The 18003-nt window shown below is 43.0% G+C and overlaps 1 protein-coding gene across 2 annotated transcripts; it reads right to left on the bottom strand.

Annotated features, from left to right (window-relative positions):
* Positions 1 to 4146: 4146 nt before the first annotated feature.
* Positions 4147 to 16217, bottom strand: LOC118638215 (zinc finger protein 345-like). Of its 2 annotated transcripts, none has more exons than XM_036273862.1 (3): positions 16135 to 16217; positions 12371 to 12497; positions 4147 to 8220 (listed from the first exon to the last, which is right to left on the bottom strand). In XM_036273862.1, the coding sequence occupies exons 1-3, from the start codon at positions 16165 to 16167 to the stop codon at positions 5921 to 5923; spliced, it is 2460 nt and encodes an 819-aa protein (XP_036129755.1). In that variant the 5' UTR covers positions 16168 to 16217; the 3' UTR covers positions 4147 to 5920. The 2 variants fall into 2 exon arrangements, with proteins under 2 accessions (XP_036129755.1, XP_036129756.1); XM_036273863.1 differs by lacking the exon at positions 16135 to 16217 and adding an exon at positions 15393 to 15545.
* Between the last annotated feature and the right edge of the window lie 1786 nt (positions 16218 to 18003).

The raw sequence follows: 18003 nt of genomic DNA, 5'->3' as shown, positions 1-18003 counted from the left end.
TGGTTAAAGTGCCATCCGATATATGTCAAAGGTTGTGGGTTAGATCCCAGGTCAAGGTACATATAAGAATCAACCAATGAATGCACAAAGAAGTGGAACAACAAACTGATGGGTTTTTTTTTTTCTCTCTCTCTCTTCCTTTCTCTCTAAAATAAAGTAAAATAAAATAAAAATGAGTAACAGTTAAAAGGGCTTTTGAGATTTGTCGCTAATCTAAGACATTCTACCAACAGCAGTGAGGTGGGAACAACAAGGGGGAAATGAGTTAGTTTTCCGAGTGTCCATATATGCCACCTGGTGCCTTTTAATGGATTGTGTTGTTTAGGAAGATTCCCAGTGATCACTGATGGCAAATGTCTCATCAGGGATGCTCCTGAAACAACCCCTTCTCTTAGAAAAGCTCATCATCCACAACTCTACCAAGTGGGCCACGGGGACATTTCCTCAACCACATTTGCCTAATCAGCTCTCATCTTGGAGAATCTGGAGTAGGGATCTGAAATACAGCCAGAATGTGCTGGGAATGGGGGTGAATACATTTTTACACAAAGACTTCTGGTACAGACACAGGAAGACTGGAATGGAGGATGTGGGTCCAGAACATGACCCACATGGTCTCATCCAGTATAAACAGAAAGGAAAGAATCACATGAGCAGCAGATCCCCTGCATGGAATAGAGGTGAGCACTCAACCAATGAGATGAGGTAAAGATCCTACACCTCTTCAGCATCACTTCTGAATATGAGGTGTCAGTGTACATGTCCATATGTTTCCACTCCTGCAGAATGAATGTCAGAGCCATGTAACAACATTTAAAGAATCAAACTGAGGCATCCCCTTCACCATGGTGGATGGGATCCAAGACTGCCACTGAAAAGGTGGGTGAGGTGAATAACCAGGCCTGAATTGCCTGGTTTTTTTAGTGCCAAGTTCTCTTCTAAGCTCAAAGTTGAGGCAGACAGTCTGGCCAGTGTAGCTCAGTGGTTGAGTGTCGACCCATACACCAAGAAGTTGCTGGTTTGATTCCTGGTCAGGACACATGCCCAGGTTGTGAGCTCGATCCCCAGTATGGGTCATGCAGGAAGCAGCCAATTTATGTTCTCTCTCATCGATGTTTCTATCTCTCTCTCCCTCTCACTTCCTCTCTCTCTAAAATCAATAAAGGGAAAAAAAAGTTGAGGCAGACAAAGTGCATTTAAGTCTCAAAGAGGCTTCTAATGGAGCCACCACAGGAGATGAAACAGATGGTGTTCCCATGAAGCCTGTGGGGCAAACTGTGAGTGCTCTGTCTGACACATCAAAAAAATTAGGGGGGGAAACCATGATGATAATCCCAACAATGGAAATAGCAGCAGCAGCAGCTGAGCCTCCCTGGTCTCCCTGGCCACCTGTACAGGGTTTAGAACTAGACACATCCTGCAGAGATTGTCCCCAACTCTTGAGCCAGACTCCCTGGTTTGAATCTAGTCTCTTGAATGTAACATTTGTCTGTTTTATGACTTAGAAAACCCACTTTATCTTTGTAATAGTTGATTTCCTGAAAAATACTCAGGGTGTTGTAAGAATTAACCCTGGAATAGTAGCACCGGTAAGTATTCAGTGTTTTGGTACTTCTGTTGACCCTCACAGAAACCATGGTTAGCACCTTCATTATTTTTATATTATCAAGAAAGTCAGTTTTGGAGATCTAGAGTAACCCAGAGGTTCCCTGGTAAGGAATCCACACTGAGACCTCAATGCCCTGAAGTAACCTCCACATGGTGGGGTCTGTGTGGACTGCAGCAAACTGGGGGTTCTGGGAAGCCCCATTTATTTTTATAAATTTTTTATTCATTTTGAGAGAGAGAGAGTGAGGGAAAGAGAGAAACATGAATGAGAGCAAAACATTAATAGGCTGCATCCTGCACTCCGCTCCCCCTACCAGGGATGGAGCCTGAAACCTGGGCAGGTGCCCTGATGGGGAATCAAAGAGAAAACCTTTCAGTGTATGGGAAAACACTCACCCAAATGAACCATACAGACTAGGACCTCCATTTATTTTTCACAAGTACCCACGGCAGAAAGTCCCAGTGGCCTCTTGCCTGTGGATAGCACCCACACATGATGACTGGTGCCACAGCCAATGCCAATGGAATGCAAACTACAGCCCAGAATAGGGCAGCTCTTTACCCCCCTTTTCCACAGGTGGACTGTGAGGCCCACAGAGTGGATCTTTTGCCTGTTGTCATGACAACTGTCAGAGATTTAGGATTTGAAACTAGGTTGCAGGGCACATACTATCTAGAGTCTGATCACTGATCTCTTCTGTTTGGCTTCTTGGGGAGCTTTGGGTCTCAACAAATTCCCATTCATCTTCACACCAGGTGATGCACCTTTGTGTCTTGCTCCAAACCACCAACCTCATATAATAAACCACGAAAATGGGTAAACACTAAAATGCAGGGCTTTATTATATTACCAAATGTCTGAACTTACAAAAGTAATGAAGTGTATTAATAATGCAGACTGTTTTAAGTGTGTATGTGCCCAAAACACTGTGTACACCAAAATAAACCCAAAAATGGTCTCTTATTTTTATTTTGTTTTTATTGATTTTTTTTAGAAAGGGAGAGATTGAAACGTCCTTGTGAGAGAGATCCATGGGTAGGTAGGCTGCCTTTGCGCCCACACAGCAAATAGGCAACTTAGCTCTTGACCTCCTCCAAAAGCTGAGGTACAGACATACCCATTTTACACAGAAAACTGAGGCCCAGAGTAAAGGGAGCCCCATTTCCCTTCATCTCTCAATATTTGGGAATCTGGGATTCAAAACCAGGCTTTCTGAACCAGGGCATGGGGACTCTGATCACAGACCTCCCATTTCCCTCTTTACTGGGCTTTGGAACTCAAAAAACCCTGCCTATCCTCATGCCATCTGGTCCCCCTTAGAGACCTGTCCCAACCCCAAACCCTCCAATAGCAGACCAGAAATATGGAAGAATAATACAAAGCAAGGGCTTATTGTATTATTAAATGTCTAGACTTCCAAAAGTCTATAGGGCAGGTTAAAATTAAGTGTCCATTAAGTTGCGCATAGCATAACAAATTTAAAAATTATAACACAGTATTCCAATATAAAAACCAATTACCCTATAAAAAACACACAAAATGAGTGAAATTTCAACATGCCTATTTGTTGTTTCACGGCCTTTTGAAAAAGAAAATAACGAAACTGGCTATCAGGTTAGGTTGAACGCTTGAACAGAAATTTCACTAAACATAGAGATAGCAAATACACATCTGAAAAAAAAGGGGGTCTCCATAAATCCTTAGGGAAATGCAATCAAACAGTGAAGTGCACAACAAAGTTATAAAAAGGGTTGAAATAGCCCTGGCCAGTTTGGCTCAGCGGTTAGAGCGTCGGCCTGCGGTCCGGAGAGACCCGGGTTCGGTTCCTGCTAAGGGCACGTGCTTCAGTTGCAGTTTGTCCCCGGCGGCCCTGGTTGGTTGTGTGGGTGGCAGCCACTCGATGTGTCCCTTCACATCGATGTTTCTCTCTCTCTCTCCCTCCCACTCTATCTGTACAAAAAATGGAAAAATATCCTCGGGTGAGGATTTAAAAAAAAAAAAAAAGGGTTGAAATAAAGAACTGACCAAACCAAATATTCTCTAGGATGTGGGGGAACTGAATCCCTCAAATACCACTGGAAGAATGCAAAAGTTACGATCAATTTAGATCACAATTTGCTAATATCTTTAAATTAAAATTTATCTATCCTATGATCCAGACCAGGAACTGAGCTATTGACAAAAGTAAATGAAACACACGTGTATATAAAAAATTACATACAAATGCTTGTACCAGCTTTATTTTAAAAATATTTATTGATTTTAGAGAGAAAGATACAGAAATATCACTTTGTTGTTCCACTTATTTATGCACTCATTGGTTTACTAGCCAATGTGCCCTGATTGGGGATTGAACCAGAAACTGTGTATTGGTATGGCACTGTTACCAACTGAGAAACCCAGCCAGGTCTGAGCTTTATTTTCAAGGTAAAAAATTAGAAATAACTCAATGTACATGAACAAATGAATGGATAAACTAATGGTGATATATATTCAAAGATAAGAATATATCTCAGCAAAAGGATGATACATCATTAAATAAATCTCCAAGTATTTAAGCAACAGAAATAAAAGCAGAAAAACTTTTATTGCCATCATATATATTCTATGAAATGCAAAGTTGTCTATTAAAAAAAAAAGTAAATTAACAGTTACTTGCAGAGCTGTGAAGTACATGGAGAGTGAGAGTATAAAAGAACATAAAGTAAATACACAGTGACTGATATGGTTAGTTCTTATGGCTATGGTGATGGGTTCAGTTTAGTACATGTCAAAATTCATCAGATACTATATATGAAACATGTCATTTACTACATGTGTATTATACCATACTAAAACTTAAAAAAGTCTCGCCCTGGCCGGTTTGGCTCAGTGGTTGGAGCGATGGCCTGCGGACCAGGGTGTCCTGGGTTTGGTTCCCGCTAGGGGCATGTACCAAAAAAAATAAAACTTAAAAAAGTCTCAAGATATAGTTGCATCACAAACACCACATTCCTGGATTATAAATTCCCTTTTCCTTTATCTTTGATTTCCTGCCTGGGCATGAATTATCTTGAAGTGAACATGAGAACGTATTGAAATTCAGAAAATATTTTTATTATTTTCAATGAAAGTGACTTCAGCCACAGAAGATAAACATGCCCGGAGATCCTCACACTCGTTCTGCAGTCATTTTCACAGAAACATTTTTGCATACACACTTAAAAGAGGCACATTCCATCCAGCTGGCTGCAGTCTTCTCCAATCCCTATTAGGCCAGTGATTCTGTAGCAATAATGGTTTCCCCTAACCTCTACGGTACTACTACCAGTGACCATCAACCATGTAATAATGGTTATAGACAAAAGGGCACATGGCTCTCTATAAGAACTTTGAAAGTGATTCCCTTCCAAAGTACTGGCATACCTACTAAACAATAAATTCATACTGCTCCCAGAAACACTTGAGGTTGGAACACCTATTCCTTCTCAGGGTGAATTCTCTATGTCTCCTAAAACTCATAGCATTCAGGCTTAACATGACCAGAAAGCCCTGCAGCTTTTCCTAGAAGGATGCAAGTAATATAAATTTGGCAAACCAGTGAGCTCATTTCTGCCAACACACCATCCTCTGTGAGACAGAAATTTTGAGACCCCTATACAAATTGATCACCTGTCTGTAGAGCCCAAATTTGCGTATAAACTACCCCACATAGCAAACAGTACACCCAAGATTAAGAGGACCTAAAGAATAAGACATTCATTATTTCACAAACCAAAGGGACATGGACCTGGCAGTTCTTGGATTCGTGACTTGGAAATATTCACTACAGGTTATCTAGGGAACCAGGTCTTTCTGAAAAAAAGAACAGTGCTTCTCAAGCTGCCAGTTGAACTCAGATGATGTTCTCTGGGGTCAACATTGAATCAGATTTGTGCTCCAACTAGTCAGAGTGAAGGGAATGCAAATCTCTTAAGAGATCAGGCTATTCCCAATTTCCTCCCACAAATCAGACAACAGAGTAAGCTGTCCTGAGCACATCAGGATGGTGACTGATGCAAACTGTGGAGACCTGCTAGATGGTAGAGGTGAAATAGCTTCGACCAAAGAAATCTCCAGTGACATAGGTCTGGCAAGAGATATGTGTAAATTAGAAAATGCAACATAGGCACACATGCTTCCCATATAACTAAAACTTATGGAGAATCTCCCTATTGTTGATGTTTGGATGCATAAGATTAAATTCAGACAAATGGGGCCTCAGTTTCCTCCAGTGCTATTAACACCGAATAAAACATCAACAACAAAAAAATCTGTACATTTCCTATACATCTAAGGCCTTCCACCAGTGTGAACTCTCATGTGCTGAGAGAGGTTAGATTTTCGGCTAAAAGATTTGCCACATTCACTGCACTCATAAGGCCTTTCTCCCGTATGAACCCTCTGATGATAATGGAGAGTGGAACGAGAAGTAAAAGACTTCCCACATTCACTGCATTCATAAGGCCTTTCTCCTGTGTGAACTCTCCGGTGAATAATGAGGTGAATTCTTTGGGTAAAAGATTTCCCACATTCACTGCACTCGTGAGGCCTTTCTCCTGTGTGAACTCTTCGGTGTCTAATGAGTATTGAGCTATTTGTAAAAGTTTTCTCACATTCATTGCACTTGTAAGGCCTTTCTCCTGTGTGAACTCTCTGATGATAACCCAGGGCAGAAACAGAAGTAAACGATTTCCTACATTCAGTACACTCATAAGGCCTTTCTCCGGTGTGAATTCTCCTGTGTTTGGAGAGATATGAATTCTGGCTAAAGGTTCTCCCACAATCAGTACATTCATAAGGTTTTTCTCCAGTGTGAACCCTCTGGTGTTGATTCAACTGGGAACTGTCCCTAAAAGATTTCCCACATTCATTGCAGTCAAAAGGCCTTTCCCCTGTGTGAACTCTCTGATGACAACGGAGGGCAGAGCTAGAGGTAAAAGACTTCTCACATTCACTACACTCATAAGGCCTTTCTCCAATGTGAACTTTTTGATGATAACGAAGGGCAGAGCCAGAGGTAAAACATTTTCCACATTCACGACATTCATAAGGCCTCTCTCCTGTATGAACTCTCTGATGTATATTGAGGTGATTTCTTTGGGTAAAGGATTTCCCACATTCACTGCACTCATAAGGCCTTTCTCCTGTGTGAACTCTACGGTGTCGAATGAGTATTGGTCCATTGGTAAAAGATTTCCCACATTCACTGCATTCATAGGGCTTTTCTCCAGAATGAACTCTCTGATGATAACAGAGGGCGGAGCCAGAGGTAAAAGACTTCCCACATTCACTACATTCAAAAGGCCTTTCTCCAGTATGAACTCTCTGGTGTTGGGAGAGGTAAGATTTGTGGCTAAAGGATTTCCCACATTCACTGCACTCATAAGGCCTTTCTCCTGTGTGAACTCTTCTATGTATAATGAGGTGATTTATTTGAGTAAATGATTTCCCACAATCACTACACTCATATGGCCTTTCTCCTGTATGAACTCTCTGATGATAACGGAGGCCAGAGCTAGAGGTAAAAGACTTCCCACACTCACTACACTTATAAGGCTTTTCTCCAGTGTGAACTCTCTGATGATAACGAAGGGCAGAGCTAGAAGTAAAAGATTTTCCACATTCGCTACACTCATAAGGCCTTTCTCCTGTGTGAACTCTCCCATGTTCAATGAGGTCAGATTTTCGTTTAAAGAATTTCCCACATTCATTGCACTCAAAACTCACTTCTCCAGGATAAACTGTCTGTTGTTGAGTAAGAACAGAGCTATGCCTAAAAGATGGTGCACATTCACAACACACGTAACAACTTTCTCCAGTGTGACTTCTCTGAGGGTAAATGAGGACAAATTTTTGGTTAAAGGACTTGCCACACTTGCCACACTTGTGCTGCCTTGCCCCAGAATGAATTCTTCGGTGTTGATTGAAGGCTGAGCTTCCCCTAAAGGATTTTCCACAGTCATCACATACATGAATTCTGTCATCAGTGTGGACTCTCTGGTGAATAACAAACGAGGATTTGTATCTGAATGTTTTCCCACACTCATGGCACACAAAACACTGTCTCTTAGTGTGCACACCTGAGTCCTGAACATGTGTGTGTTTGGGACTAAAGGCTTTCTTGCGTTCTTCCCAAGTATTATTACTTTTTGTGTGCTGAAATGTCACCCTACATTTGGAGATTTTGTTTGGCTTCTCCTTTGTGTGAGTGTCCTGCTGCTGGAGACTTCCTGAGGTAGTCAGGCAGTCCTTCCCAACCTCCTCACGGGAATTGCAGCTCTTTGCAAATGAGGCTTTGTCCCCATCACTTATGAAGACTTTCTCTCCTATGTGCTTTTCCTGGTACTGAGGACAGTTTGCAGTGAAAGAAATTTGTTTTGCACATGCCCCACACCTCAACAGTTTCATTCTGTGTAGTGTTTCTTGGTGCTCAGTCAAGTGAAAGATATCTCTTAAGACTGGACCACACATTTCACAGGGGTGGGTCTTCTGGGAAGATGGAGATTTCTTTGGAGTCCTGGCCTGTGACACTCCCACAGAAACGCTCTGTTTAAGTGGTGCCTCCACATCCTTTGTTCCACAACAGCAACCTGAGTACAAAGAAATATTTGTGAAGTACACAATGACTTTATTGAAAAACAAAAAGGAGTAGGGGTAACTATGCTTACATCAGATAAAATAAGACTTTAAATCAGGAAACATCGCAAGAGACAAAGAATCTCCTCATATAATGATAAAACAGCCAAGTCACCAAGACGATATAAGAGTTATAAGTACATATGTACCCAATATTAGAGCATCTAACTATATTAAAGAAGTATTACCTGATCTGAAGACAGAAACAGACAGTAACGGAATAATGGTAGGGGACTTCAATACCCCGCTTTCAACAACAGATAGATCACCAGACAAAAATATCAGTAAGAGAATAGTGAACCTGAATTTCAATTTAGAGCAGATGGACTTGTCCCTGGCCAGGTAGCTCAGTTGGTTAGAGCGTGGTCCTGATACATGAAGGTTGCAAGTTCGATCTCCAGTCAGGGCACATATATGAATCAATTGATGAATTTATGCATAAATAGGTGAAACATCAATGTTTCTCTCTCCCTCCCCCGACCCTCTAAAATCAACAGATAAATATATATTTTTTAAAAAGACACATAAGGAAGATGCAACAGAAAACACATTCTTCTCAAGTGCACAAGAAACATATGGTATAACAAATCACATGTTAGGTCACAAAACAAGTCTTAATGAACTTAAGAAGACTGAAATCATAGCAAGTATTGTTTCCAACCAAAATGTCCTGAAACTGGAAATCATTAAAGAAAGCAGGAAAATCACAAATATCTAAAATTTAAAGAACAAACTTCTGAACAATCATTGAGCCAAAGACATCAAAAATATATATTCAGGCCCAGCCAGTTTGGCTCAGCACTTAGAGCGATGGCCTATAGACCAAAGAGTCGAAGATTCAATTCCTGGTCAGGGGCACGTACTTGGGTTGCAGGTTTGATCCCTGGCATTAGTTTGGGTCACATGGGAGGCAACCAATAGATGTGTCTTTCTCACATGAATGTTTTACTCTCTCTCTGTTCCTCCTTTCCACTCTTTCTAAAAACCAATGGAAAATTATCGTCGGGTGAGGATAAACAACAAATAAAAAAAGTGTATTCAGACAAATGAAAATAGAAACATAACACACTGTATGGAATGCGACAAAAGCAGCAGTAAGAAGGAAGTTTATAGTGATAAATGCGTACCTTCAGATAAAAGAAAGATATCAAACAACCTCCCTTTATAATTTAAGGTATGAAAAAAATATAAACTAAGGTCAAAGTTAGCAACAGAAGGCAAATAACAATAATCAAAGCAGAAATAAATGAAAGAAACAGAAAAAAACGAGAAAAGATCAATGAAACAAACTAACAAGCTTTTATTTACTTTTTATCCTCACCCAAGCACATTTTTCGATATTTTGTTCAGATAGAGTGGGAGGGGGAGAGAAAGAGAAACTGTGAAAGGAACACATCGAGTGGTTGCCACCCACACGACCCAACCAGGGCCCGGGACAAATTGCAACCAAGGTACATGCCCTTAGCGGGAATTGAACCCAGGTCTCTCCGGACCACAGGCCAAAGCTCTAAACGCTGAGCCAAACCGGCCAGGGCAAGCTGACAAGCTTTTAGATAAACTAAAAGAGAAGACTCAAAATCAGAAATGAGCTGGCTGGTGTGGCTCAGTGGATGAGCATAAACCCACGCACCAAGAGCTCACCTTTTCAATTCCAGGTCAAGGCATGTGCCCAGGTTGTAGGCCTGATTCTCAATGGGGGACATGCAGGAGGTAGCCAACAGATGTTCTCTCTCATCAATATTTCTATCTCTCCCTCTCTCTTCCTTTCTAACGTCTATAAAGAAAAAAATTTAAGAAAACAAACAAAATGCCCAACTCAGTTGTGTTTATATACAGTAATAATAAACTATCTGCAGAAAAAATTTTTAAAAACTATCCCATTTAAAATAACATCAGTGTCCCTGGCAGGTTTTTCTCAGTGGTTTGAGCATTGACCCAGGAACCGAAGTCTGTGGTTCAATTCCTGGTCAAGAGCACATACTGGGGTTGCAGGTTTGAACCCTGGCCCAGGTTGGTGTTGTGCATGAGACAACTAATCTGTGTCTCTGTCTCGTCAATGTTTCTCTCTCTCTCTCTACCTACCTTCACTCTATCTAAAAATCAAGGGAAACTGGATATCCTTAAGTGAGGATTAAAAACAAAAAATACTCACAAATACATTTAACCTAAAAGGTGAAAGATCTGTACTTTGAAATCAATCAATAATTTTTTTTTTAAATAAATGAGAAAACTGGTCATTCACGTACAAAAAAAAGAGAAAGAAACCGAACCCCTATCTTACATAATTTACAAAAATTCCAAGTAACTTGAATGTAAAAAATATTTAAGATCTGAAATTCTTAAGCTTTTTGAAGAAAAAGCAGATAAAAAGCTCCTTGACATTGGTGTTGACAATAATTTTTTGGATATGAAAGCAACAGCAAAAATAAACAAGTGGGCTACATCAAACGAAAAAGCTTCTGCAAAACAAGAGGCACAATCAACAAAATAAAAAGCCTACCTAAAAAAACAGGAGAAAACATTTGCAAAATATATATCTGATAAGGGGTTAATATACAGAATATATAAAGAGTTCACACAACCCGATAACAAAAAACTCATTTAAAAATGGGCAAAGGATGTACTATATAAACATTTATCCAAAGACATACAAATGGCCAAGAGATACCACAGAAATGCAAATTCAAACCACAATGAGATATCACCTCATACTTGTTAGGACGCAAAAAGACAAGAAATAACAAGTGTTGACCAGAATATGAAGAAAAGAAATGCTCTGTACCCTGTTTGTAGGAATGTAACTCATTGTAGCCACTAGGACAACAATACAAAAGTTCCTTAAAACATTAAAAATAGAATTACCATATAGTCCCAACAATCCCACTTCTGTGTATACTATATCCAAAAGAAACAAAAATCAGTATCTCAAAGAGATATTTGCACTCCCATGTTTATTTCAACATTATTCATAATAGTCATGGTATGAAATTACCTAAAGTATCTGTCTACAGATGAATGGATAAAGAGAGTCTCTTATACATATACAGTGGTGTATTATTCACCAATTAAAAAGGAAATCAGCCCTGGCCAGTTTGGCTCAGCAGTTGAGCGTTAGCCTGCAAGCCAGAGAGTCCTGGGTTTGGTTCCTGCTAGGGGCACGTACCACAAAAAGAAAAAAAATTATAATAAAATAAAATAAAAAGGAAATCAACCATGGCTGGTCTTGTTCAGCGCTTAGAGCTTTGGCCCCTAGACCAAAGAGTCTTGAGTTAGATTTCAGCCAAGGGGCACATTCATCTCTCTCACATGTATGTTTCTCTCTCCTTCCCACTTTATCTAAAGATAAATGAAAAAATATTTTCGGGTGAGGATTAAAAAAAAAGGAAATCATGCATTTATGACAACATCAATTAACCTGTAGGGCACAATGCAGTGAAATAAGCAAGACTGAGAAAAACAAATACTGTACAATATCACTTATATGTAGAGTCTTAAAAAAATAAAATAACCCGGCTGGTGTGGGTCAGTGGACTGAGCATCATCCCATGCACCAAGAGGTCACTAGTTCAATTCCTGGTCAATACATGTGCCAGGGTTGTGGGCTCGATCCCCAGTGGGGGGTGTGCAGGAGGCAGCTGATCAATGTTTCTCTCTCATCAATGTTTCTATCTCTCCCTTCCTTTCTCTAAAAATAAATAGAAACAGATTTTGAAAAAAACAGTCCACGGTACCGGTAAGCAATGACAACAATGCCTGTGATTGCTGGCATAGACAAGCACAAGGAAATGTCAAAAAAGGGGGGGTAGGAAACTGGGCCATAGAAGAGCCATCTATCTGGATACATGACCCAGCCAATGAGAAGGAAAACAAGGTAGAATCATTAAGCTCCTATTAGGGTTCAGTACAGCATGTACTGGGACTGTAGGGACAGATGAGGGAGTGCAAACAAACGTGCCTTACCAAGAGCAGCAGCTACCCAGAAAACTGGAGAAGCAAGCAGTGTCCACAGTGTATGTGAGGACAACGCCCCCTTTGGGAAAAAGGGGACATGGGGAAATAAATGCAAAGACTAGTCCATGTCAATGGGGAGAGTGAGGGTCTTACCCAGAGACGATACTAGTGCAAAGTTCTCCAGCATCACATCGTGGTACAGGCATCTCTGAGCCTCATCAAGGAGCCTCCATTCCTCCTGAGAGAAGTACACAGCAACATCCTCAAAGGTCACATCAACCTGTCAGAATTAAATAAAACCATGAATAGTGTCTCTCTGAAAATCTGTTACCCAGCTCCTCACACATTTTCCCATTGCTCATCGTCCACCAGGGCTCCCCACCCCAGAGGAGATACCAGGCCCTGGTACCAGTGATGCTATCTGCTCACTGTTCCATTAATCACTGTTCTTGCCCTCAGCAACTACAGCCAGGAGGGGTGGGCAGATAAATGCCATCTAAGTCCTGAACCTGGCATGGATCACCCATGACAAGCAATTTATCTGGGGTTTCCCACACTGTGCCTCCAAGAGACAACCAAACATGGGGCACTCAGCTCATACTTCTTGATGTACACATCGTTTAGTAGGTCAAACCTCTCTCACATCATCAGACTGCAGATCCAGTCCAAAAGCTCTGCCACGCTCCTGATCCATACCACAGGCATCTATCTCTCTTGACTCACTCATGTACTTGGCACATGGCACCCAGAGTGCTTGACCTATTCAAGAAGGATCCCACACAACCCCAGTCCTCTGAGGGGTCTCCTAGCCAGGAAAAGCCCCAAATGAGGCTCTGAAGACCTCCCTGCCTACCTCTCACTTTACTTCACTATTAGCCACCCAGAATCACATTAATTTCAGATAATAACAACCCCTTTCCAATTCTGCACTGCACTTGATATCACCGCAGTAGCCACAATCCTCCGTTCTCCAATCTTCCTTAAAAGCCCAGTGCCACTGGTCACTTTTACAGGAACAGTGACACAACGACCACATTTGTTCCAGATCTTATTCGCTGACAAGACGGAAACTCCCCAGATCCCACCAAAACGCACCACAAAATTCTGGTGAATCCATACATATTCAGGAGCCCTGTTCTATAGTGTCATCTCTCAATTTTCCTTCTGCCTCCACGGTTATCTAATGTTCACCCATCCCACCGAAGTTTTGGCCCCCTGCCAGATCAACCTCCCTCCCACACCATTCCCACAATCTTTTCTCTCCTCAGCATGCACCCTCTTCTTTTGGATCTGCTAATTAGCATTACCATCATGAACTGCATTGCCCTCCTTACATGTGATCCACAGCTCCACGGTGGTCCACAGAAAAGCCACCACTTTTGCACATCTCTACCATGTAAACTTGCCCAGATTTCTAGACCTGTGTGTCCAGTTGCCCACTTCATACCTCTACTCATTGGTCTCTGAAACTTCACAGACTCTTCACAGGGTCTAAACAAAACTTCTGATATTCCCCAAAGAAAAATTTATCTACCACCGTCTTCTGCAGCCCAGTTGATAGAGCATCCATCACTTCAGCAGCTAAGACCAAAGCTCCTGAGGTTGTTCTCAACTCCTCCTTTTTCTCCCTCACCTACAACATCCAAAAATCCATGCCCCCCCTTTATTGTTAATTCTCACCTGTGGATATTTTTCCATTGATTTATTATTTTAAATAGAATGGAGGGGGGTGGGGGATCGATGTGAGAAAGACACTGATTGGTTGTCTACCACATGACCCACACCAGGGCTGAGGATCGAACATGCAACCCAGGTACATGCCCTTGACTGGGAATCGAACCTGTGATCCTTTGGTCTGCTGGCCGAAGCTCTAAAAACAGCCAAAACGGCCAGGGCTGCATGGCCCTTCTTTAAAAATAGATCCAGCCCTGGCCGGTTTGGCTCAGCGGTTAGAGCGTCCGCCTGCGGTCCGGAGAGACCCGGGTTCGGTTCCCGCTAAGGGCATGTACCTCGGTTGCAGTTTGTCCCGGCCCTGGTTGGTCGTGCAGGTGGCAGCCACTCGATGTGTCCCTTTCACATCGATGTTTCTCTCTCTCTCTGTTCCTCTCTCTCCCTCCCACTCTACCTGAACAAAAAATGGAAAAATGTCCTCGGGTGAGGATGATAAAAAAAAAAATAAAATAAAAAATAAAAAAAATAAAAATAGATCCAGAATCCAATTTCTTCTACCACCTCCACAGTCACCACTCTTGTCCACAAATTTTCATCTGGATTAGAGCAGCTGCCTCCCCCCCAATCCTACAATCTGTTGTCCATGTGCAGCCAGATGAAGCCTGTTACATCCAGGAGAGACCAACTCCTTCTTCTTGTCCACAGGTCCATTTACCTCCATAACAGATGCTCAACTTCTTAGGCAGCTACATTACAGGGGTGATTACTGACCCCCTTCTCTTCATTTTTAACAAAAGAATGGAGACCTACCTTTGCAGGGTGGCTCAGTTGGTTAGAGTATTGTTCCGTATACCAAAAGGTTGAAGGTTCATTCCCAGTCAGGGCACATAAAAGAAATATCAGTTTGATATTTCTCTCTGATGTCTATGTTTCCCTTTCTCTCTCAAGTCAATAAACATACCCAGAGGGGAGGATTTTTTATTTTTATTTTTTGGCTAATCCTCACCCGAGGATATTTTTCCATTAAATTGTTTTGGAGAGAATGGAAGGAGGAGGGGGGAGGTAAAGGGGAGAGGGAAGGAGAGAGAGGGAGAGAAACATAACTGTGAGAGAGACACATCGATTGGTTGCCTTCCGAATGGCACCAGGGGTTGAACCTGCAACCCAGGTATGGGCCCTTGACTGGCATTGAACCTGAGACCCTTCGGTCTGGGGGCTGACACTCCAACTGCTGAGCCAAGGAGGCCAGGTGAGGATCCACACAGGTGAGGATTTTTTTAAAAATTATTTAAAAAAGAAAATAAAGACCTGCACTACCTATTCCCAGTTCAGTGGCACCTCCAAGCATTTGCACATGCTGGTATCTGGCCGAAGGTTAACCTTCCACACCTGTTTAAACTGGTTTCTTGAAATGGGAACACTTTCATGTTATCTGTACCCTGCACTCAGGACACAGGGGTTGGGGGTATCCCGAGGGTCCCACATCGAAGAGCTGGGAATATACCAAGGGAAGAGTCTGCAGACATCACAATCTCAGACAGGCTTGCGGGGATCTATAAAGACCTCAGACCCAACAGCTTGGAAAATAGGTGCAAGATTCAGGGCTTCACAATCTCAGACACTATATGGATAGTGTCAGGACCCTGTCCTTCCTTGTGTAGGTCTTCTAAGTGGTTTTTCAACCATGAGAACCTGTGGGAATAAGCAGAAAAGCACCGTTCAGCTCCAGGGGAGCAGGTCTGCTCTACATCCACGCCCAGTCCTGGAGTCTGGTGATCTCTGGCCAACTGTCTATCCTCAATGCTGCCCTTTCCCAGCTCTGTGACCTTGGGCAAAGACCCAACTCTCTGTGCCTCAAGATTCTCATTCTAGTCTTGTTCTCTCTCTGAGCAGCTTTTGTAAAACATGAAGTCCTAACACGGCCTGTCCCCCTCCTGTTCACAACCTCTCCTGGCTGCCAGGACTCTCAGAATGGAGGCACAACCCCACGCCAGTCCAGATGCCACTATTCCTCACTCTGTCCCCCGTAGGCGTTAAGGAGGACCCCAGGTTCCCGGATCCTTCTGGCGCAGCCGCCCCTGCACGTCTTCACAAGGCGACCACTCCCGTCCCACCGCGTGTCACCCACGAACGCTCTCGGTCCGCACGCCGGGCCGGGGCTGCAGGGCGTGACGGGAGCCCGCACCCGGGCTGCAGGGCTGCAGGGCTCGGGGCGGGGAGGCGGGAGGCCCGGGACGCGCTCTCACCTCAGCCGGGCGCCTCAGCGCGGCCGCCGCCATCGGACTCAGTGGGCGGAGCGAGGAGGATTGAGGCGGCGGCCCGGCCCGGCCCTGGCGCGGGTCACCCGGGCGAAGCGCGAGCTTCAGATCCCCGTCTGTGCGGCGGGGACGACGACTCTCGCGCCTGCTAGGTTCCGGCAGCTCGCTCCGGGCCCACTGCTCCCAAATCTCTAACGGGTTCAAAGGACGCGTGTCAAGCCAAAATGACCGCCACCGTGGAGAGATCGGAAGTCCCGCCTCGACGGGATGCGCAAGCGCGAAAATACCTCATCCCGACACACCATTGGCTCATCACCTCGGCTTCTTGCGCATGGTTTTCTGGGTAATGTAGTTCCCAGAGCTCTAACAGCCTAAAGACTGTGTTCACACTGACAGGAGCATGGGCCACACAGTACCATGAGGAATGCTGAAAAATGGTGAGGAAGAGAGGGCAGGCGGGAAGAGGATGTGCTTTTAATTTTTTCAGTATGTAATACAAAACCTATTCTTTTTTTTCCCGCATTTATCTTCAGATAGAGCAGGAGGGGGAGAGGGAGGAAGAGAGAAACATCAATGAGAGACACATCGAATGGCTGCCACCCACAAGACTCCAAAGGGGGCCAAGGACAAACTGCAACCCAGGTACTTGCCCTTAGCAGGAACCGAACCAGGGACTCTCTGGTCCATGGGCCGATGCTCTAACCGCTGAGCCAAACCGGCCAGGGCAAACCTATTCTTTTTATTTAGAAAATTTGGGGTAGATTTATGTGCTATACATGCAATAAATGCTATTTCTTCATTTTCATATTCCACTCCCCATTCTCTATAATATAGTTGTTATCAATTATTGTTTCCTCCTAGAAATATTTTATTTGTTAGTATATATTTATGGTTACTAGCCCACACCGGCCAGGATTAAGCATCTTTAAATATGTTTATTGCACACACACACACACACACACACACACAGTTTTAATAGCCACATTTAGGTTAACAACATTTTAAAATATGTAAAATTTATGTGCCCAGACAGTTCAAATACGAACTTATCATAGCATCACTTACTTAAAATACATAATAATGTTTCCATTAAGAGTAAGTTATCAAATAACAATAAATGAGGCCCTGGCCGGTTTGCTAAGAGGTTAGAGCGTCGGCCTGCGGTCCAGAGAGACCCGGATTCGGTTCCCGCTAAGGGCATGTACCTTGGTTGCAGTTTGTCCCCAGCCCTGATTGGGTCATGCGGGTGGCAACCATTCGATGTGTCCCTTTCATGTCGATGTTTCTGTCTCTCTCTCCCTCCCACTCTATCTGAACAAAAAACGAAAAAATGACCTCGGGTGAGGATAAAAAAACAACAACAAACCAAGTAATAAATGAGTATTTGGGATTAGAGTTTAGGGAATATCAGACTTAGAAATGTGCAGGCTAGCCCGGCCGGTGTGGTTCAGTGGTTGAGCACCCACCCATGCACCGAGATTGCTGGTTCAATTCACGGTCAAGGCACATGCCCGGGTTGTGGGCCAAATCCCTAGTGGGGCATGCAGGAGGCGACCAGTCGATGTTCTCTCTCATTGCTGTTTCTATCTCTCTCTCCTTCTCCCTTCCTCTCTCTCTAAAATCAATAAAGAAAAAAAAAAGATGCTCAACATCATTTGTTACTAAAAATTTCGAAATAAAACTAGGTATCACCACATATCTATTAGATATGGTCAAAATCCAGAACTCTAGTAAGACCAAATCCTGCTGAAAATATAGAGCAACAGAAACTCTCATTGTTGATGGGAATGCATAATGTTACAGCCAATTTGGAGTATAGTTCGACAACTTACAAAATTAACCAGTCTTGTAAGATCT

Source organism: Molossus molossus, unplaced genomic scaffold (genome assembly GCF_014108415.1).
Source record: "Molossus molossus isolate mMolMol1 unplaced genomic scaffold, mMolMol1.p scaffold_m16_p_21, whole genome shotgun sequence".
Taxonomy (NCBI): domain Eukaryota; kingdom Metazoa; phylum Chordata; class Mammalia; order Chiroptera; family Molossidae; genus Molossus; species Molossus molossus.
This window is presented reverse-complemented; position numbering and strand designations above follow the sequence as displayed.

Coding starts and splice junctions, on each gene's coding strand:
- LOC118638215 (XM_036273862.1), bottom strand. CDS start 16,167: ATGGCGGCGGCCGCGCTGAGGCGCCCGGCTGAG. Junction 12,498..16,134: donor CGCTGAGGCGCCCGGCTGAG/GTGAGAGCGCGT, acceptor TAATTCTGACAG/GTTGATGTGACCTTTGAGGA. Junction 8,221..12,370: donor TGCACTAGTATCGTCTCTGG/GTAAGACCCTCA, acceptor CTTTGTACTCAG/GTTGCTGTTGTGGAACAAAG.